General features: G+C 40.9%; 1 protein-coding gene across 8 annotated transcripts in view; it reads left to right on the top strand.

Moving 5' to 3' along the window:
- Positions 1 to 19091, top strand: part of LOC132399115 (RNA exonuclease 5-like) — a 62843-nt gene extending 43752 nt beyond the window's left edge. For 6 of the 8 annotated variants that reach the window (XM_059979095.1, XM_059979098.1, XM_059979093.1 and 3 more), the window contains 8 exons: positions 1740 to 1865; positions 4819 to 4956; positions 8830 to 8922; positions 12687 to 12906; positions 15138 to 15355; positions 16598 to 16707; positions 18190 to 18305; positions 18463 to 19091. In XM_059979095.1, the coding sequence (XP_059835078.1) occupies positions 1740 to 1865; positions 4819 to 4956; positions 8830 to 8922; positions 12687 to 12906; positions 15138 to 15355; positions 16598 to 16707; positions 18190 to 18305; positions 18463 to 18503 (1062 nt within the window). In that variant the 3' untranslated portion in view covers positions 18504 to 19091. The remainder of the gene's footprint in view (positions 1 to 1739; positions 1866 to 4818; positions 4957 to 8829; positions 8923 to 12686; positions 12907 to 15137; positions 15356 to 16597; positions 16708 to 18189; positions 18306 to 18462) is intronic. The other 2 variants (XM_059979099.1, XM_059979100.1) reach the window with 2 other exon arrangements.
- The last annotated feature ends 4559 nt before the right edge of the window (positions 19092 to 23650 follow it).

Here is a 23650-nt window from a genome sequence, read left to right as displayed (position 1 = left end):
TGGCAAGTTCAGTTTAAAATGTTTCATTCTTTTTAGTTGTATTTCTCCTCAAAAAGAAAGCATTTACAAAAAATAAGTTTTGCGTGATTATCAATCAACTTTCAATGGCATTGCATTCAAGGGTCCTGCCCAAGTACTGTACAGTACTGATGTTAAATATGGTGAAAAGGAAGGTGAGATTAATGGACCAAGGCAGGAAATGGCAATGGATAAGAGTAAAGAGGAAACTGCCATGGTATAGACCAGAAGGTGGAAATCAGAGAGGATGAGAACTAGATGACCTGAAAACCAAGAAGTTAATTGATTGGAACATCCTTCTCAACTCCAGCGCACATATCCCAGCTACTTAGCACTGAGACATCCTACTGTGAAAGGTGGAAAGCTCAACATTAGGAGGGTAAAATAGCAACCGATATGTTATGAGGTGGGAAAGACTTGATTAAGGAAACCTACACTGTTCTACAAGTCATTAATTAAAATGGTTCCAAGCAACCACCCTGATCTGGAGGGATCGCATGTAACACTTGACGCAATATGTATCTGATAGGTCTTCTCAAGTGAGTCGATGTGTGTCTATTTACCATTTCAGCACTTTTGACAAATACCATTTATTAAATTGAACCTTGTATCTTGTTTACCATTACCTAATCTTGCAAAGCCCTGCACGGCACACCCACACATGGAACTGTTATTGCAGGTAAACATACTCAGAAATTTTGCTAACTGAAATTGTTAGTGAAGGTTTGCATGTTATATAAAGTTCAGAGTAAAATTTATTATCGAAGTATATATGTCAATTCATTTTCTTGTGGGCATACTGAATAAAGTAATGATCATAATAAACTCAATGAAAGACCATTCAACTTGAGCATTCAACCAGAGTGCAGAGATGACTAACAGTGCAAATACAAAAAGGAAGAAATAATTATTTAATTGATTAATATGCAATAAGTATTGAGAACATGAGATAAAGAGTCCTTGAAAATGGATCCATTAATTGTGAGGACGTTTCAAAGATAGGGCAAGTGAAATTGACTGAAGTATTCCCCTCAGGTTCAAGAGCCTGTTGGTTGAGGGGTAGTAACTGTTGCTGAACCTGGTGGTGTGAGTCTTGAGGGTCCTGTGCCTTCCTGATGGCAGCAGTGAGAAGAGAGCATGTCCTGGGCGGTGGTCCCTGACGATGGATCCTGCTTCCCAGCAACACCGTATCATGTAGGTATGCTCAACAGTGGGGAGGGCTGCACCTGTGATGAACTGGGCCGCATCCTCTACTTTTCGTAGGATTTTCCATTCGAGGGCATTGGTGTTTCCATGCCAGATTGTGATGCAGCGAGTCAATAAACTCTCCACATATCAATAGAAGTTTGTGAAAGTTTTAGATGTCATGCCGAATCTCCGCAAACTCATAAGGAAGTAGAGGTGCTGCCGTGCTTTCTTCGTAATTGCACTGACATGCTGGGCCCAGAGATTTTAACATTAGAAGATGGGCTTTGTTGATCATAGGTACATGGAAACATTCAGTGAAATGCATTGTTTGTGTCAACAACCAACACAGTTCGGGGACATGCTGGGGGCAGGCCACAAGTGTCACCATGCTTCCGGTGCCATGCCTACATGCATTAATATTGATAGGCATCCATATTAAACATTGAGGTAGACTTTTAAACGTACTTGCCAATTAAACATATAAAAGCTGGATTACTTTGCCTCTGATTGTACTTGAACTATGTTTTCTGCAGGTTATTTGTCGTGCTGAGACTAACATCCCAACTGCTGCCTTAAGTTTAATTCATTTTACATCTTATGCTGACTGTATTGAAAGCGATCTACATAGGAAAGTCAATGTAGGACAACTACACGATAAGGTATGACAAAACTGACATGGATTGCTGTAGCATCACTGTATTAGTGAAGTTCCTGTGAAATTTCTTTATTTGAATAAACAGATTGATCATGGAGTGGGTTAAAAGATCAGCACAACATTGTGATTCTGGCCAGTGGTGCAGTGGCATCCACACTGGATTGAGAGGCGAATGGTCCCGGGTTCGAATCCAGCCAGCTCCTTGCACCCTTTCCATCCATGCTGGGTCAAGCGTCAAGTTAGCTCAGCCTTATAATAAACAGACAAGTGCTAAAGAAACGGCTCGAACGGCACAAGGCATAGTGAGGAACAATATTGAGAACTAAAGCACCAATACTGTGCTGTACTGTTCTATGTTTTTTTACCGGTGTGAAATCATTGCTGAGAAATAATTAGTCTTTTAAATAATTAAAAGGTGTGACTTCCTATATTCCACATTTTTTCATTCATAAGTCATCAATTACAAAGAACCAGATGGTCTTACCTAGCTTGGCCAGCAAATATGCTTTCACAATTGAACCTCAAGAGGCCATTCCTGCTTTCAGTTATGCTATTAACAGAGGAAGGAGCTATTAAAGTAATCCTCATCATCCACAAGTGGAAAATGTTGATAAGCCACTTCCATAATTTAATAACATTTTAATAAAAATTGTGCTTGGGGTTTATCTGCTCTAAATTGGCAGTACGAAGCTCTTTTCAACTGTTACAGCAATTGTAATGATATTTCTCCCACTACATTGATGGGAAGAGATTTTCGGAGTATTAATGTGATGGAGACAAAGGAATGCCAGAAATTGTTGTTAATTAGCAGTGATAATGCTGCTACCCCACAGATTCTGCTGTCTGTTCAGTGTTAGATGTTTCAAGAAATGGGGGTAATGTCAAGTGACCACAATGCAATGTTATAGATTATACAATAGAGTGTACCTTCTGCACCCACAATAAAATGTATAAAAAGTCTTTCTCTCAGTTGCCAGCACACTGTGGCTACAACATATATATCAGCTACAATTTGCTAAGCCAACCTAAGGCTTCCATTACCTAGAAGAGCAAGTAACAGGCACGCAGTGTGGTAGTAATGCAAGTTCCACTCCCGGTCGTACACCATCCTGACTTGAAGTACATCCATCATATCTTCATATTGAAATACTTACCTTGCCAAAACTGTGTGAGTAAATATATAAAAGGACATATATAAGATATCAGAGGGGGGGGTAGACCACAAGACAAAGGAGTAGAACCTAGCCACTCGACCCATTCAAGTCTACTCCATTATTCCATCATGACTGATTTATTTTCCCTCTCAACCCCATTCTCCTGTCTTCTCGTAACCTTTGTTGCCCTTACCTGTCAAGAATCTATCAACCTCTGCTTTAAATACATACCCCTGGCTAAAGAAAGTTCTCCTCACCTTTATTCTAAAGGGACATCCTCGTATTCTGAGCGATGCCTATGGTCCTAGACTGCACCTCCCAATCCTGCCTGCTATTAGAAACATTCTCTCCACGTCCATTCTATCTAGGCCTTTCAGTATCTGATGGGTTTCAATGAGATTTTCCCCCCACCTCAGTCTTTCTAAACCCAGTGAGTACAGGCCCATATCCAACAAATTCTCCCCATATATTAACCCTTTCATTCCTGGGATCATTCTTGTGAACCTCCTCTGGACCCACTGACTTGGGCAAATAGATTCTCAAGCCTACTCTACCATTCATTAAATTAGTAAACATTTGTTTGGCTTTGTCTCCACTGCAGCACATATTTGGAGCTTTCCTCTTTGGAACAGAGGAGAATGAGGGAAGACTTCATAGAAGTGTACAAGATGATAAAAGACATAGATAGAGTGGACAGCCAGAGTCTTTTTTCCAAGGTGGCAATGTCTATATGAGAGGACATACTTTTAAATTGATTGGAGGAAGTTATGGAGGGAATGTCAGAGGTGGGTTTTTTATACAGAGAGTGGTGGGTGCACAGATTGTACTTTGGGGGTATTGGTGAAGGCAGGTACAATAGGGACATTTAAGAGACTCTTAGATATTCACATGGATGAAAGAAAAATCAATCAGGTTTAATATCACTGGCATGTGTCATGAAATTTGTTAACTTAGCCACAGTATAATGATAATGTAGAAAAACATAAGCAAATCAATTGCAGTAAAATATATATATCTTAAATAGTTAAGTTAAAAATAGTGCAAAAACAGAAATAATAAAAAGAAAGTGAGGTAGTGTTCATGGGTTCAGTGTCCATTTAGGAAGGGGATAGCAGAAGGGAAGAAGCTGTTCCTGAATCGCTGAGTGTGGACCTTCAGCTACACCTTTCCTGGTGGTAACAATGAGAAGAGGACATGTCCTGGGTAATGGGGGGTAGGATGGAGGGCTATATGGGAGGGAAGGGTTAGATTGATCTTGAAGGAGTGGAAAGATCAAAGCAACAGCGTAGGCTAAAGAGTCTGTACTGTGCTATACTGTTCTATGTTTTTGTCCATCCCTAATTGCTCACAAGAAAGCGATGGTGATCTGCCATTCCTTATGGTGAAGGCACTCCCAAAGCATTATCTGAGAGGGATTTAAAGAATATAGACCGAGCTACATAGAAAGATCGGCGGCATGTTTCAAGGTTAGGAATTCCAATGAGTTCCACTCTCTGGATGAGAGCATTTCTTCTCATTTCTGTCCTGAATGGCCAACCCACTTATCTGGAAACTGTGACCACCCTAGTTCTAGGCACTCGGGTCAGGTGATAAATGAGCTCTGTATCTTCCCTGTCATCTTTCATTCACCATGACCACCTTATCATTGATTTTAAGGAATAGCCAATAAATTTTAATTTCACCATCAAATCTCAAATCCTTTGGTTAATGCGTCTATAGGTGTTTGTTAAGGGATCACTGCCCTACATCAAGAAGTCTCATTGACAGATCTTAATTAATTTTTCTTTTCAAATTTCTCTACAGATGCAACAGATGTTGTCAGAGATGTGTACTGTGTATGTTGGGCCGTTCTATAAGGATTTCTGTTTAAAATCGGTTAAAAGAACATTCAGAAATTGTGGTTCCATCAGTTCTGTCACTGTTACCACGGAAACATACCAGGTGTGTGCAGTAATTACAGAAAGAGTAGTCTCTTCTGCTTTAGTAATTTTTGTAATAACTTTAGCCTATATATTAAACTAGAGAATAACACTGTTGCTTAGAATAATGCAGAATGGACATACACACTTAGTGGCCTTTTTATTAGGAACCTCTTGAAACTAGTAGAGTGACCCCTGAGTGTATGATCATGGACCTTTGCTGCTGTAGCCCATCCACCTCAAGGTTTGATATGTTGTGCATTTAGAGATGTTCTTCTGCACATCACTGTTGTAACCTGTTACATATCGCCTTCCTGTTATCTTGATCCAACTTGGCCTTTCCCCTCTGACCTCTCTCATTAACAAAACATTTTTGCCCACAGCACTGCCACTCATTGGATATTTTTTGTTTCTCACACCATTCTCTGTAAACTTTAGAGACTGTTATGCATGAAAATCCCAGGAAATCAGCTGTTTCTGCAATACTCAAGCCACCTCGTCTGGCACCAGCAATCTTTTCACGCTCAAAGTCTCTGAGATCACATTCCTTCCCCATTTCTGATGTTTTATCTGCACAACAACTGAACCTCCTGACCATGTCTGCATGCTTTTATGAATTGAGTTGCTGCCACATGATCGGCTGGTTCGATATTTGCATTAAAAGAACAGGAATACAGGTGTACTTCAAAGTGCCACTCAGTGTATGTTGCTTAAACATTAATCTCTAATGAAATATAGTTTATGATAGGTGCTTGTGTGTTAATGCAATTGGTTGCAATGACAGGTGGCCACGTGCCTTGGAAAGATCAGAGAGGGCAGTCTAACAATGCATTGCATCGATCAGCTTTTGTTGCTGCAGTCCACTATTTAGAATGTATTCAGTGACTGAATCTCCACAGTTCTGAAAGGAACAAGTTCCAGATTTATCACTCTTTTAATATAAAAAATCTCTCCTCCTTACTTTGAGACCATGATAACTCTACAGTTCGAGGTTAGCAATTATCTACCCTGTCGAACTTTTAAAAAATTTTGTACCTTTCAATGGCATACCTGCCACCTTGTGAACAAGCATGGTAAATCTTCACTGCACTTCATCCATGGGAAGTAAAACCTGCTTTACATGAGTAGACCAAAACTGTACAGAATACTCCAGGTGTAGTATAATAAGATTCTTTTCATGTTCTCAAATCCTCTTGCAGTAAAGGCTAACATAAAGACACCTTCCTGATAGTCTGCTGTTCCAGCATGTTAGCTTTTAATGAAGTGTACGAGAACACCACATTGCGTATATGTGACAATATTGCTCACCTCTCTCCATTTAGGGGAAAGCTCAGTATTTCCGGGGCGCATTTTTTTTTATTAAGTTTTCTGGTCTGTTGTAACCCACTCACTTGGTTTGTCAACCTCCCTTGCAGCCTGTTTGCTTTCTTCTTGCAGCTTAGAATTTGTGCCATGCCATTGTCAAACTTGGCAATGTTACATTTGTTCCCCTTAGCCAAATCATTAATACACATTATAAATAATTGGAGTCTAAGCATTGATTCCTGTGGAACCCAGTCTGAGAAGGGCTTGCTTTATTCCTGCATCACTAATTCCAGCAGGTTATTTCCCTCTTCTTTGTGACGAGAGAATAAAGAATTTGTTTAATTCCTCTGTCGCTGCTCTATAGCCTACCATAAATTCTCCTGTGTCTGTAAAAGACCCACATTAGTCTCGCTAATCTTTTCCTTTGTCTGTTCCTTCTGATTTTGTTTCCTGTTAGTTTGCCCTTGTGTTCTATTTTCCCCTTGTTTATCATTTACTAAATTCTGGAATGTTCTTTAATTTATTGGTTTTTATACCATAAGTCGTAGGAGCAGAATTATGCCATTGGGCACATGGAGTTTGCTGTGTCACTCAAACATTACTGATTTAGTATCCCCTCTCAACACCATTCTAATGCCTTCTCTGTAATCTTCGATGCCCTCCACTTAAAAAATCTGTAGCAATAAATTCTACAGATTCATCATCCTCTGGCCTAAGGAACTTCTTCCTCAACTCTATTCTAAAGGGATTCCCCCTTCTATTCTGGGGCTATGCCCTCTGCCCTCTGGTCCTAGGCACTCCCGCTATTGGAAACATCCTCTCGAAGTCCTCTCTATCTAGACATTTCAAAATACAGTAGGTTTCAATGGGACGCCCCTTCATCCTTCTAAGCTCCAGTGAGTGCAGGCTCAGAGCCATCAAATGTGCCCATGCTTTAACCTTTTCGTTCCTGGGATCATTCTCATACACCTCTTTGGGACCCTCTCCAATGCCAGCGCACCCTTTCCGAGATGGTGAATCTATGGAATTCTTTGCCCTTTTGCAGCTGTGGAGTCTTTAAGGCGGAAAGTGATAGATTCTTGATCGGTCAGGATTGATTCTTGATTGCTCCTGTATCTTATGGTCGTATGGTCTAATAGGGGGCCCAAAGCTGCTCTCCATACTTCAAATGTGGTCTGACCAATGCGTTTTGAAATCACAGCACTTTATTCTGCGTTTATATTGTAGTCTTTTCATTTTAATGCTCTTGTCTTTCTAGCAAGTTTATAAGCATTTTCCTTAAATATAATATTTTTAATGTCTCCAATGCTGAACCGCTATTCTTGCCATATTTTTGTCCCTTAAATATTATGTGTTGTTGCTGATATTATTCCTGTATTATTTATTAGTGTTAATTTTTTCCTGTCTGCTGACATTTTGTTTAATGTAGTTTGCTGGTCTGATGTAGCTGGGGTGCCTTTCATACCTTAATCATTTTATTTATTTAGAACGAAAACCTTGGTTATGGATTGATTTATTTCATTTTTGAAATTAATTTAAATTTCAGCCATAAATAATCACCGTTTCTCTGGGGTCCCCTTTACAACACAATAAGCAACCCTTTTCTATTTCATTGTATTAGATCTAAACTAAGCATTTTCTCAGTTGATTCTATTTTCATTCAAATAAAGCAAATTGGGGGAAAAAAAGAGTAGGGACGTGTTTGGCACAACCTTTTATAAGGGCCTGTATAGTGCTGTAGGTTTTCTGTGTTTAGACTTAATAGTGAATCTGCACATAGTGTGTATTCCAAGAATTCATCTTTCACATTATTAGTATTAATTTGATTTCCCCAGAATGGTATTGCCATCTTGAGTCATGTGTGCAAACCGGGTTGTCACTCCTGTGTTGTACAGTGGTGTGCTATATTATGAGGGTGCCAAACTTCTAAGGAAACACGATGCTAACTTTTATCACTCGAATGGTTACTGAACACTTTGTAGCATTACTTTATGGAGAGTGGGAAAATTCTGTTGGTCTTCTGTTCCTTGGCCAATCTTACTGGAAGAAGTATTCATTAAATCTACTTAACATGATCTCTTTTACAAACTTGCTACTCTCCACATTTGGCATGGACGAGATGGACTGAAGAGCCTTTTCTCTGTGTTACAGAGTTCTTTGTCTTCTTAAGCCAATCGTCCCTGTTGGGGCATCAGCCACTGACATCAGCTTACCAGAGTCCTCAGTCCTGAGCTGAAAGCTGATCAGCCCTGGGGCTTCTGATTTCACCACTGACTACACAGGTCTTCTAGGCAAAGATCCTTCCTCTGCCAGGGATGTCTTTGGAGCTTCTGTTGGTTTTTCCATAGCTTTGGGGTTTTACAGGATGCAATCCCATGCCCACCCCTTCTTTCACATCCAGGCTTATGGTGGAGTTTGTAGTGTTCTATGACTCTGTAAACTCACTTGGTAAACTAATACTTGAACCCACTGAGATTGTGAAATGAACTGTGTAAATAATCATTTTACAGAAGTAAACTAAGAACTGGGTAAAGGAAATTTCAAGGAAGTGGTTCTAGCAGTTCTGTAACTTCTCTCATTCCCTTTACAGCCTTATGTGCGGGTTCAGTACAAGGTGCCTGAAAGTGCATTGATTGCTGTAGAAACACTGAATGGAAGCATTGTGGCTGGATTCCTCATTAAGGTAATAACATACAGTTCTCTCATGCACAACAAAGTTCAAATTTCAACATAAATGTGTTATCAAAGTACCACCATATACGTACAACCCTGCGATTCGTTTTCTTGTGGCCATTCACAGTAAACACGATAGAATCAATATAACAAATTACACACAAAGATGGGCAAACAACCAATATGTAAATGACAACAAATAATATTGAGAATATGAGATGTAGAGCCCTTAAATGCATGTCTATCGGTAGGAATCAGTTGAGTGTTAGGATGAGTGAAGTTATGTACTCTGGGTCAGGAGCCTGATGAACCCTTATGAACCCTTACTAATCCAGTGTGTTCCAATATATAATACATTGCATGATTTTTTTAAAAGTGTAGGTGTTGAAAGTCTTGAATAAAAATGGAGATTGATGAAAAACTCAGCAGAGGAGGCAGCATCCATGGAAAGAGAAACAGTAAATGTTTTAAATTGAAGACTCCATCAGGAAATGAGAGAAAGAAGGTTGTTTAAATGGCAGAGGAGGTCATTGGATGGAAGAAAGAGAATGTTAGAATCAAGTTTATTATCACTGTCATATATGACATGAAATGTGTTGTTTTGCAGGAGCAATACAGTGCAAAGACACAAAAATTACTATAATTTCCAAAAGATATAAATGATGTGCAAAAAGAGGAATCATGAGGTAGGGTTCGTGGACCATTCAGAAATTTGATGGCAGAGGAAAGAAGCTGTTTCTGAATTGTTGAGTGTGGATTTTCAGGCTCCTGTGCCTCCTCCCTGATGGTAGTAATGAGAAGAGGGTATGTTCCAAGTGGTGAGGGTCCTCACTGATGGATTTATTCTTGAGGCACCACCTCTTGAAGATGTCCTGGGTGGTCGGGATTATGCAGCTGAGTTCTGGAGCAAATGAACTGCTGGAGGAACTCAGTGGGTCAAGCAGCACCTGTGGAGACATAGGAACACTCGACTTTTCAGCTCAAGCTGGATTCCGGTATGGCTCCTCACGTGCTAGCAACAACTCTAGCACCAGGAATTTCCTGGAACTTTCTTGATGTATCAGCATAACTTTGGGGAAAAAAATCAGCAGAATACTACATAAATATTGGGACAGAGAACAGCAGGAGCATTGTAGGTTGCAAGTTTGGTCAGACCAAACATCAGAATGAGAAAGAAATGTGACCTAAGTGACATTGATCGTGGAATTAATGTTGGTGCTAATCAGGGTGGTTTGAGTATCTCAGAAACTGCTGATCTCCTGGGATTTTCATGCAAGCAGTCTTTGGACTTTACAGAGAAGGATACGAAAAACAGAAAACATCCAATGAGTGGCAGTTCAGTGGGTGAAAATGCTTTGTTAACGAGAGAGGTCAGAGGAGAATGGACAATCTGTTTCATGCTGACAGGAGGGCGTATGTAAATAACTTGGATACGTATATTGGGTGGCGGGATAGAGATATGTCTCTACCAAAGGAGGTGTAAGGCAATCCTTCCCTCCACTATCCTGCAGGTTACCCTTTGGGCCAGGTGTAGCACCTGCTTAACCAATCCCCACCCCCCCCCAGATCAGAGTCACGTGAAGCCATGAGAGCAGTTGGATGGTCATATGAGCTGCTCGTGCATGTCATAAGTTCTGGTTGTGCGACCACTGACACCAGGCATATAATCTCTCAAGAGTATTGGAAATGGCTGGGGTCACCCGTTTGTAAAGGCACTGCCTAGAAGAAGCCAATGGCAAGCCACTTCTGTGGAAAAAATTGCCAGGAACAATCAGGTCGTGGACCATGATCACCCATGTCATAAGGCACAGCACATGTTGGTGATGATGGATATGTATATAATTGGCCTGGATGAAAATGTGGTGGGTGTGTTAGTATGCTTGTAGATGACATATATATTTGTTGTGTTGTGGATGGTGTAGTAGACTAGCACAGTGGGATACAGATCAGTTGCAGACACGGGCAGAGAAATGGCAGATGGAGTTTAACCCAGTTAAAGGTGAAGAGTTCCACCTTGGAAGGTTAAATGTAAAGAGACAGTACACTGTTCAGGGCAAAACAGTGTTTATGAGCTGATGGATCTTGGGATCCAAGTTCATAACTCCCTGAAAGAGGCTACACAGGTTGACGGGTAGTTAAGAAGGCATAGGGCATGCCTGCCTTTATTAATCAAGCCATTCAGTTCAAGAGTCAGGAGGTTATGTTGCAGCTTTATCTGGTCATATCTGCAGTATTGCATACATTTCTAGTTGCCCCATTATAGGAAGGATGTCAAGATTTTGGAGAGGGTTCAGAAGAGGTTTACCAGGACACCATCTGGGTTAGAGGGCATGTGTTACAATGAGAGGCTGGACAAATTTGGGTGGTTTTCTCTTGAGCAGTGGAGGCTGGGGGGAGATCTGATAAGAGATTTATAAGCTTATGAGAGAGTAGACAGACAGTAGATAGAGTAGACAGACAGTATCTTTTTCCCAGGGTTGAAATGTCTAATACCAGAGGGCGTGCATTTAAGTTAAGAGAGACTTATCTCAAAGGAGATGTGAGGGACAACTCTTTACAGAGTGGTGGGTGCCTGGAATGTGCCGCCTGGGGTGGTGGTAAAGCCAGATACACTAGGGACTCTTAGAGACATTTAGATAGGCACATGAATATGACGAAGGATATGGACATTGTGTCAGCAGAAGAGATTAGCTGGCAATTTGATTCCTAATTTAAATTGTCCAGCACCAACATTGTGGGCCGAAGGACCTGTTCATGGGCTGTACTGTTCTATGTTCTGTGTCCTATGACAATAACTCAAATAACCATGTGTTACGGTATTGTTGTGCAGAACGACATCTCTGAACACACAATATGTTGATCCTCAACGTGGATGGGCCGTAGGAGGTTCCTAATAAAGTAGCCATTCAGTGTATATGGAAAAAAGAGAACAAGAATAACAGATTAACTGAACAGGGGTGGACAGTAATGTTAGAGTTTCAGCCTTTAATGGGATTAAATGCCAGCACAGTATAGTTTGACCACTATGTTTTCTGCTATGTAATTCCTACATGACGTTTCTGTCACCTCAGATTCGGATCAAGACACTGTGGAACTACTTTGTCCGTCAATGTCATGGCTCAACTAGTTTTTTTTTTGGGTTCATAGTGATGATTTGGGGGAACAACATGAGAGTTAGGGGGTCGGGTTAGTGTTTAGGGACAGATATGAGGTAGTGGTCAGGGGTAGTAAATGAAGAGGAAGGGGCAAAAACTGCTGTTTGGGTCAAGATGGCATTGAGCTGCACTGTCCATCAATATTGTGGCTCAGAATTAGTTGTTTTTCTAGGTTCGCAGACATGATTTTCTGATTGTATTTTACTGGATTCTATATATCAGCTTCTGAAAGTATAAATATATAAAACTTTATCCATTATTTTGATTTAAATGTGCCTCTTTCCACACCAACCATCCTCATGTCTCTGAGTAAGTTGGTTGGGATAGAGATACAGAACTAGAGCCAGAGCAAGAGAGAGCTTAAAAATAGTTAGTGCTAGAGGTACAGTCAGACCTAGGCAGTCTTCAGATGTAGAAATAGAGCATTCAAGCATGAATTAATTGTGCGTAGACACACTTTCGAAGGAATTTTATGCCTGAGGACAGGGAAGATTTTCCTTTCCATGTGTTTAAAATTTGATTCAAATTAAGGGCATCGTCCACTCTCCCAAACGTATTCCTAACAATGTTAATGCTCAAGACAATTGAGAATTAAAACACATTTCTTCTTTCTTTCTAGGTTCAAAGACCCATGAGTGAAAAATCCTTGGATTGTGAAACAATCCTAAAGAAACTAGAGAAAGACATCACAAATCAGGCTGTTGTTTATGTGGCTGGAATTCAGCAAAGTCTGTTGACTTTGGAAGACATTGCAGAGAAATTTAGCCAATTTGGACACATTGAAGCAGTAATTTCTGTGGGTGATAAACCTAATGCAAAGAATAAGGATTGTTTTATCAGTGAGTAGATCAACAGTTCAAATTGGTCAAAGCATTTGACAATTCTGTCATAAATAAGTTAAACTGTATACCTGGGAATCACATACCAATATTTAGAATGATGATAGAACCATAAAGGGTGACCATGACGAAGGGTCTCGGCCCGAAACGGCGACAGTGCTTCTCCTTATAGATGCTGCCTGGCCTGCTGTGTTCCACCAGCATTTTGTGTGTGTTGTTTGAATTTCCAGCATCTGCAGTTTTCCTCGTGAAAGAACCATAAAACTTCTTTTGGTTTACGTTAACATCCAAGTGTGTTCATTCTCAAAAATGCTACCTCGGGTTGACAGAATATTGGTTCATACCTGGTATTCTCCGGGAAGATTTCTTATCTAGTTAAGTATGAAGAGCTACCCAAGAAGAGATGCTGGGTCACCAATGTCCTCATTGCTGGTTCACTGTTGGCAGAGACTTGGCTCTTACACTGTGAAAACTTCAAAGTTAGGAACTGGCTTCTTGCTAAGTTTATAGACTAAAACCTTATATACAGTCAGTGGCACACACGAAATTGCTAGAGGAACTCAGCAGGCCAGGCAGCATCTATGGAAAAAAGTAAACAGCCAATGTTTTCAGGCCAAGACCTTTCATCAGTCCTGTTTACTGTTACTCTTTTCCATAGATGCTGCCTAACCTGCTAAGTTGCTCCAACATTTTGAGTATATTTCTTTCATTTACAACATCTGCAGATTTTCTCTTGTTTGTGATTACACTCAGTGGCCACTATATTAGGTACACTTGTACACTGGCTTGTTAATGCAAATATCTGTTCAGCCAATCGTGTGACAGCAACACAGTGCATAAAAGTATGCAGACATGATCCAGAGGTTCACTTGTTCAGAGCAAACATCAGATGGGGAAGAAATGTGATCTAAATGGCCTTGACGATGGAATGATTGTTGGTACCAGACTGGGTGGTTTCTCAAGAACTGCTGATCTCCTGGGATTTTCATACAGAGTAGTCTAGAGTGTACTGAGAATGGTGTGAAAAACTGACAGGAAAGCAGCAGCAACTCCGAGAACCACGTGTTACAACAGTGGTGTGCAGAAGAGCATCTCTGAATATACAACACATTGAACTTAGAAGTGGATGGGCTACAGTAGCAGAAGACCACAACGTAAACATACATATTAGAAGGTACCTAATGTGAATGGCCGTTCTTATATAGAACCAGGGAATTTAGGCCACAGATTTTACGGAGGAATTTTGGAAATTAATAGTTAACTTTATAAGAGTTTGACTTTTTTAAATGTGTGAGGATAAATACTTGAAGCTATGCTGTGTTTGCTTCTTGGAATTTGAATTGTAATTCAAACCTTGTTTTGGCATTGTCCATAGTTGAGTTGGACAATCAGGATTCAGATTTGCCTGTTGTGTATCTTGGGAACCTGCCAGAAATCCTTTGTGTTTGGAACTATTTTGGAGGAGCTACATAATAGTCTTACAAAATTATTTTTACCGTTATTTTGGATTCATAGATGTGATTAAAAAGAGGTTCGTTTGGCACTAGGCTGTAGAGGGTTTTGGGACAGCATTATATTTAGAGGAATGGAGCAGCACAGAAGGGTGGTATTGGTCATGACTTCCTTGCTGAGCCCAGTCCTTTGCTATCGGATGAAGAAGAGCAAAAATTGGCTTCTGTGGATCATAAATGTAGCATAATGACCTAACTTAACATAGCATAATGACATGACAAGTAGAGCTCAGTCTATGACAGGCAAAGCCCTCACCACCGTTGAGCACATCTAATAGAGGCTTTGCCACAAGAAAGCAAACACCCCCACCATTGAGACCATGCTCTTTTCTCACTGCTGCCATCAAAAAGGAAGTACAGGAGCCTTGGGTCCCACACCGCCAGGTTCAGGAGCAGTTATTACCCACTAACCATCGGGTTAGTGAAGTTAACCAGTGTGGATAACTTCACTAACTTTTAACTCTGAAATTATTCCACAACTTACGGACTTACTTCCAATGACTCTACAATTCATGTTTCCAGTATTATTTATTTACTTTGTTTTGGATGTCTTCTTTTGCACGTTTGTGCGTAGTTTTTCATTGATTGTATTGTATTTCTCTGTTCTACTGTGAGTGCCCGCAAGAAAATATACATAATTTAATAATAAATTTACTTTGAACTTTTTAATTTTGTGAAGCAAATCTCATGTAATTGCTGAACTTTGTGTCTACCTTCCAGAATATGGAAACCCTGAGAGTGCCTTGAAGGCTCAGACAGCCATGAATGGAACAAAACTGAAGAACAGTTACCTAAGTGTTCAAAGAGCACTCACTCCATACCACCTTCAGACCTGGGCCACTCAGGAATCCTACACTGCTGTCAGCCCCAGGGTACCTGACACGCCGTCTCTAAGCAGTCAGTCTTCTGAGAGGAAAAAAGAGAAGCTTTCTCAATGTGTAAGTTTCAGCTGTGCTAATTCTAAAACATTTATAAAGCCTCTAGGCTGGTTGAGGGAATGGAGCCGTCCACTGTTAGCATTTCATTTTAGACTACCTCAGATTGCACTGTACGATCTTTGTACCATGCTGTGCTTTGCCCTTACCACTTATATTTATTGTCCTGTTTACTCTGAGCTCCATGCTCCCTGATAGACACTCAGTGGCCACTTTATTAGGTACACCTGTACACCTGCTCGTTAATGCAAATATCTAATCAGCCAATCAAATGGCAGCAACTCAAAGCATAAGATCATGTAGGCACAGTCAAGAGGTTCAGTTGTTGTTCAGACCAAACATCAGAAAGGGGAAGAAATATAATCTCTAGAGTTCACAGAGAAAGGTGTGGAAAATCAACAAAAACATCCAGTGAGCGGCAGTACTGTGGGCCAAAATATTTTGTTAATGAGCGAGGTAAGAGGAGAATGGCCACACTGGTTCAAGTTGACAGCAACTCAAATAACCACACATTACAACAGCGGTGTGCAGAAGAGCATCTCTGAATCCATAACATGTCAAACCTTGAAGTGGATGGGCTACAGCAGCAGAAGACCATGAACATACACCCAGTAGCCCCATTATTGAACCTGCATTCACTGCAATTCAGAAGAATGAGGGGTGAGCTCCTTGAAACCTAATGAATGATGAAAAGCCTTGACGGTGTGGACGTGGAGTGGATGTTTCCTATTGTGGGAGTGGTTAAAACCAGAGGACACAATTAGGTACAGGAGATGTCTCATAAAGTGGTCACTGAGTGTTTATGACAACAATCTAATCTAGTACAAGCTCCGTATCAGCTGATTTTGTTTAAAACATGGATTAGGGTACCCACTTCACTTTTGCTGTAAGTAATGCATAATAGTAGTAAACAGAACAAAATGATTCAAACCACTTGGGCTGGGTATTGGCGGGGAAGAGGTAGAAAACCTTAACTTGCGATTAAATTGGCCATGCAGGAGTTGCAGAGCTTTATTGATAACTCGAGATCAAAATAAATGCCATACCTTCCTCTTGTGCTGCATTTAATTAATATCAGTAGAGCTCCAGAGAAACGTTTAAGGTTTAAAGCCTGGTGATGCCATTCTGAAGGACCGATATAGAGTAGTAACAGGGAGTGTGGGATACAGGAGAGCAACAGATTGCAGGGAGACAAATGTAATTCTTACTTCTGGCCCTGTTGCTAAAATATGTTATATTGAATAGGAGCAAGAGGTGAAAAATGTGATACGGACTCTGGATCGACGTGTTGGACGGCTCTTCAGAGGAATACCCAGTGGCATGCTTTGCGTTGTCCTGCTGCCTGGAATAAATAGGTAAAACATACAATAAATGTTTTACAAGTGTTATGTATCCCGTAACTGGATAACTTACCAGCAAAGATAGAGAGGTCTGTTGAAGTCTGGTGTCACTATTTTCAAACGTTTTTATTTATAAAGGGGCACAAAAGTAAGGTTAATGCAAACATTCAGATAATGCACATCACCAATACGCAATCTAAAGCCCGGATATAGTCATAATCATCATTAATCTCGGCTGTTGTCTAGGGGATAATATTTTTTGTCCATTGGAAATCTAAAGAGTCATTCAGAAGTCTTTCGAGGAATTGCTGGGTTTCACGTGTCTTAGAGGGATCGGTGAGAATGAAAAGAAGACTTGCCCGTATCTTTTTGACCACTCCGTTAAAATCAGGGGAGCGTTGGTTTCCCCGTTGTTAGTTCGAAGTCCTTCTCGGTAGTATCAGCCACCCGCTCCCCAGGCAAAGGAGTTAGGAGCACACGTGGCATTGAGTGGCTTCCAGCTCTCCCGGGAGCGTTGAGCGAGCAAGTTCCTCTGGTGCATCGCTAGGGTACTGCCTCCTGCAGTCCGCTTTTATCTTTACTTGCAGAGTTGGAGCTGTCCATCAAAGTAGGGGGATGCAATCTCCACCGCCACATGGCCCGAGGGTGTTCAGGTTCATGGTAGTTGTCACGTAGCCGGCACTTGCACGTGACACAGGTGCCTCTAAGAACAAATGGTCAAAACCATTGCATTGTCTCTCACTTCCGAGTCCCGAATTAATAGCGATCTTGCGATTCTCCGGAAGGAGGGGGCTGCTCCCGCTCCTTCAGCCCCTCAGAGATGTGGTACCTTCATAACACAAGTCACTAATCCATTCACAATGCCACTAATAATTTTTCTGTACGCTGTTCCTGACATTTGGCTGTAGTCTAGCATATTTAACACATATCTAAATTGTTATAAAAGACTGCCGTGTTGCCAGCAATTCAAATTCTCATGATTAATGTAATTACTGTGTTTTTTTTTAATTCTCTTGAATAACATCATCTGCCCCAACCCAAGAGAGCTGAATAGATGACAATGCTTCTACCATCCTCTTAACTAAACCAGTGTAAGTGAAGCCAGGACTTTGAAAGTCCTAATATGAGATGCTGGAGAGAGAGGGTGCAGAGTGAGCTGAGGAGAAACAAGGGAGAGTAAAGGAATAAATAAGTGAACATAAGAAAACAGGAACAGACCATTCCGTCCATCAGTATGGTCATGTCTTATCTGCCCCATCTAACTCCCCATAGTCCTCAATTTTCTGATCCTTCAAAAACGTATCTAATTCCTCTTGTAATAGCTCCAATAGTCTGACCTCCACAACCCTTGAGGGTAGAGAATTCCAGAAATGCTCTAGCCCCAGTAAGGTGTTCTTAATCACCTCAATTTGAAAGATTTTGGTGTCAATCTCAAGGTTTGCTCAGTCTTGGTGACCAGTAGTGATACTCATTTCTTGTTTAATATTTTACGGTCAGCACAGTGGCTTTTGTAGAAATTTCTTTCTCAGGAGACATCTTGCTCTCATCAACGGCCACCATCTATATCATATCACGGATAGCAAGAGGTGGATATTTTGAAAAACTCGACACAGGTGAACTTGGCATTCTCCCCTTGTAACTATATTCCCTCATTTGAGATTCTTTCACTAGTCCCTATCATTTTCCTTTAATTATTAAAAACTTGATTTTTTTTAAAAGGCCTTTGTACAGTTTTATTCTAACTTATTCATTTCTTTTTGTTTAATATAGTGATCACTGCTCAGCGCCTGGACTCTGCCTTCTCGAAATAAAGCAAATTTCTTAAAACTGAATGTTCAGTATGGACTCACAACACTACAGCTTTGACGCCAACCATTAATTGAATGGTTAAAAAGTGAACATAGTTCTTGGATCACATGTATACAGTTGAATTATGTCAACAGCCATGACTGAGCCAAGAAAGCTGCTTAAAAGTATTTTTTTTAAGCAATTGACCTTTTATAAAGGAAAGTTTCAAGTGTGAAAATAATCCAAGACCATTTGGGTTATGTTATGGCACCAAGTTCTCTTGGTCAGAAATCAGAAATTCCAGTCACCCCATGGCCAGATCATGCCAGTTTTAGGTTTTGTTGTGCAGAAAATATTCCATTTCCTGCCAATTTTGACAGTATTTGAGCAGGTCTCAATGCATCTCTCCTTTCCCACTGTGGAATGATTTGTATTATGCCTGTTGCTACAAGTTTGTAACAATTCCACAGACATTTGTAGTCTGTGTAGTATTTTATGCATCCTGAATCTCATTCTATTTTCACAGTCTGCATTTATATTGGTTTTGTATTTGAAAACACTGTCATGTATTGTGCATCTGTGTTTCATTTTCTGACATGAATATTTATCTATTTTGTGGAGTGTACAGTTATTTGTATATCTACTAACAAGAGCAGTTTTTGAGAAGAGGAAGATTATGTTCAACTTTATTCCAAACTTCATTTTCAGAATTGGCCTCTTGGTAAATGGTATTTACCAAGTAATATCAGTATGTATTGGTGAGACCCGACGTAGATTGGGAGACCGCCTCACTGAGCGTCTATGCCCCATCCGCCAGAAAAACAGGGATCTCCTGGTAGCCACCCATTTTAATTCCACTTCTCATTCCAATAACGCTGTGTCCATCCATGGCCTGTCATGATGAGGCCACACTTAGGCCAGAGGAACACCTTGTACTCCATTTGAGTAGCCTCCAACCTCGATTTCTCAAACTTCCAGTAATCCCCACCCCCCACCAATCCCCATCCCCTTTTCCCTCTCTCACCTTATCTCCTTGCCTGCCCATCACCGAGACTCCCCCCTTCTCCAGCGCTGTACCTCTTTCACCAATCAACTTCCCAGTTCTTTACTTCATCCCTCCCCCTCCCAGTTTCACCTATCACCTTGTGTTTCTCTCTCTCCCCCACCTTTGAAATCTACTCCCCAGCTTTTTTTCTCCAGTCCTGGTGAAGGATCTCAGCCCAAAATGTCGACTGTACTCTTTTCCATAGATGCTGCCTGGCCTGCTGAGTTCCTCCAGCATTTTGTGTGTTAGCAGCTCGGTATCCCGTAATCTGTTCTTAAAACTAAATACATGGAAAATCATCAAAATATTGTTCTAAAATGATGAAGATGGCTTTTGGCACATTTGCCCGAGGGTGGTAAATCTGTGGAATTTGTTGTCACAGGCAGCTATGAAGCCAAGTCATTGGGTATATTTAAGGCAGAGTTTGATAGGATCTTGATTAGTCAGGGTGTATAAGGTTGTGGAGAGGAGGCAGGAGATTGGGATTGAGAGGGAAATGGATCAGCTATGGTGAAATGGTGGAGCAGACTTGATGGGTTGAATGGCGTAGTTCTTCTGCTATCCCATGTCTTATGGTCTAATCATTTGGGCATTGAGTATAGGAGTTAGGATGTTGTGTTGCAGTTGTAACAAGCTGCGGACAAGGACACATTTGGAGTACTGTGTTTCATTTTAGTCATCCTGCTAGATGAACAATGCCATTAACCCAAAGAGAGTGCAGAAAATATTTGTGAGGATGATGCTTGGACTCAGTGGACTGAGTTAGAGACAGATTGAGCAGGCTAGGAGGTGGGAAAATGAGAAGTGATCTTACAGATGTGTGTGAAATCCCAAGGGAGTAGATAGGATGAATGCACATGGGGTCTTTTTCCTAGTGTTGAAAAACCAAGAACGAGAGGGCATGGGTTTAGGGTGAAGTAAGAAGAGGTCTATGAAGGTTCTCAGTCATCCAGGTCATTGTATATCAAGCAGTAGTAAATCAAGGCAGCTGGACTTGATGTGTTGCCGAGAAGGCGTTTCGTCCTGCATCCCGGAGGCTTCTTCAGTTCCAATCCATGGTGGGTAGTGAACAGAGGGGTGGGGTACACCACCTATCAGCCACTTACAATGCAGTCCGAACACCTTTACCCCAGTGTCTCCACAACAGTTCACGCCTCCATTCATACAAAGATAAGATTAATGACCCTCTCATTACCTCTACGACTTAACAACCCTCATGGAATCGCTATATCTTCAAATACTCAGAGTTTATAAACCGGAAAGCTACCCACCATGGATCAGAACTGAAGAAGCTCTCGGATGAGTGGTGCAACATCTTCTAGACAACACAGCAAGTCCAGATGCCTTGATTACTACTGCTTGATGTGAAGGACGATTCAATGGAACTTGAGGTGCAATCTTTTCACCCAGGGGATGTTCTGTATATGGAACGAGCTACTAGAGGAAGTGGTTGAGACATTAACAGCATTTAAAGGGTGTTTGGACTGGTACATGAATCAGAAAGGTTTAGAGGAATATGGAACTAGTTTAGCCAGGCATCCTGGTCAACACAGACTGAGCCAAAGGGCCCAAATCAATCACACAAGATGCTGGTGGAACACAGCAGGCCAGGCAGCATCTATAGGAAGAAGCACTATCGACATTTCGGGCCGAGACCCTTCGTCAGGACTGAATCAATACTGTTCCTCGGCGACTCTAATATGTGTGCAGAATATTTAATTTGGAACTATTATTTGCAAGTGAATTACAGAATTTTGACCTCATCTAGTAGAAATTAGACCTCTTCACCGTGCTTATAGCATGTTGTCTCAGGTGCTTACAGGTATGCAGTGCACAGTTGTAGCTTCAGCAAAGCTGAAACTTCATTGTCGTGTGTGCCTGGTCTTCTGCCAACGTGGCCCTTATCAAAACAAAGACAGTGCTGAAATGCTTAGTAAATCAGGTGATGCCTATGGGGGGAGAGAGCTGACACTTCTGCTCGAAGAGTCTTCATTACAACAGGAAAACTGAGGTAGAGAGGAAGGTGGAGGTGTATCTGAAGGTGCAGATCAAAAGATCTGACAACAATTAAAGGAACAATTAACTTTGTTGTCACAGGTGCATGGAAATATGTTGTCTGGGTCAACAACCCACGCAGTCCAAGGATTGTGCTGCAGGCAGACAGCCAGTGTCACCAAGATTCCATAATTTACTAACCCTAACCCTTAAGTTTTTGGACTGCAGGCGGAAACCCACACAGCCACAGGATGTGTATAAACTCCTTACAGGCAGAAGCAGGAATTGAACCCTAATTGTATAGCTGGTGCTGTAATGTGATACACTACTGTGCTTTAAGAGGTGGCAGTTTCAACAAAAACAATTTGGAACGCATCAGACTGAAAGAGAAAAGTAGATCACACCAATGAAGGAGTCTATCAAAGTACAGGGTACACTTTTGTTACCATATACAACCCTGAGATTCATTTCCTTGTAGACCTTTACAGAAAAATAAAGAAATAGAATTTATGAAAAAATATAAATAGCAAAGACTGGCATAGGGTGGTCGATGATCAAGAGGGGAGAAATGGGTCAAAATGCATTTCTGTTGGAATTCCCTCAACCTGAAACATTGACTCCTCTCTCACCACCGATGGAGCCTGACCTGAAGAGCTTTTCCACCACATCTACTCTTTTTGTTTTGGATTTCCTGCTGCTGTCATGTTTTGACTCCAAACACCTTGCATTAAACATCACGTATGAGAGAAGTGAGGAAGGTTTCAGGTCATGAGGTTAAAAGTGGTGTAGAAATAAAACTTGTGCTATCTTTGGCCTCTAGCACCTGGTGGCCACTCGTTTTAGTGCTGCTAGCTGGATAGATTCTTAAATAATCCAGCAGCATGTGTGCTGGAGCCACACTAAGTAATATAGAACTATTACAAAATAAGGAGGGGCTGGGTGAATGCTTAAAATAGACTTGATGTAGGTTGAAGCAACATCTTAGAGGCAGAATGTAGTAGAGAAGCAGAGGCATTGTGGAATGTATCTTAGAGCTTGCGCTCTTGGCACCTGAAGATAAAGTGGCTAAAGATGGATCAGTTACATTTAGGAGTCATTGGAAGGTCAGAATTAAAGATGTGTAGTTATCTTGCAAGGATACAGGAATTTACTAAAAGGACCCATGGGTGAAACCTTGCCCAGTCTTCACAAACTTCTAATTTTGGTTCGTCCATCTGGTTGGGTGTGGTCTTTCCTTGATTCTATTGTGTTTCTTGGATTTACTATGTATGCACGCAAGGAGGTGAGCCTCAGGATGACATATACATATTTTGATAATAAATTTACTTTGAACTTTCAAGCCATGATAGGAAATCAAGATGGTGATTAGGAACCCGTGGAGATCAGCAATGATTACTGACTGACATTGAATGATGCTTAAACTCACTTCAAGTGTTAGTACTTGGACAGCAGAGTTTTGGATGGTCAGAGTACAATTGCGGCCAGATAGGGATGGGCTGGAATAGTGAAGTCTAGAGATGATGAACAGGGTTTCAACAGTAGTTGAATGTCTTAGTAGTGAAACTAGTAAATATATGGAGTATAAAGTTCACCTTTAGGGCCCATCTCTCTTCTTAACTCCAGAGAGCAAGGCAAAGCACTTCCAACTGTTGACCATCCCAATTCCTTTGGCAACCAGTAGGGTTGACAAGTGCAGATTTATTATTATATTTGTTTTACTCAAACTATACTACATCTTTGTGAAGTCAGGAATATCCAATACAATGTGCAAACTTGGATTGTTTTAGCTAGTGCTTCTAAAGAAGACAAGTCTGATATGACATTCTGTGATCAGGCACATCTCAGGACCAGATGTTTTTTGAATTTGGTGCCATTAGTTCGCAGAAATCAGGAGAATGCAGGGCAGCACAACTCAAAGGGCTTATTCCGAGCTATATCTCAATAAAAAATAACTAAATACATGAATACCAATATGTATTTGCAATATAAATAACATTATAAAAAGTGGTTTAAAGAGTCTACAGTGAAGTGATGGGAGTAATAGAGGGAGGTTGGATGGTTAACTAGAATAGTTGATCAGATTAACAGCATGGGGGGGTGGAACTTTAAGTTGGCATGAAGTTTTTGCTT

Source organism: Hypanus sabinus, chromosome 9 (assembly GCF_030144855.1).
Source record: "Hypanus sabinus isolate sHypSab1 chromosome 9, sHypSab1.hap1, whole genome shotgun sequence".
NCBI classification, from domain to species: domain Eukaryota; kingdom Metazoa; phylum Chordata; class Chondrichthyes; order Myliobatiformes; family Dasyatidae; genus Hypanus; species Hypanus sabinus.
The sequence above is the reverse complement of the archived record's forward strand: the minus strand, read 5'-3'. Positions and strand labels throughout refer to the sequence as shown.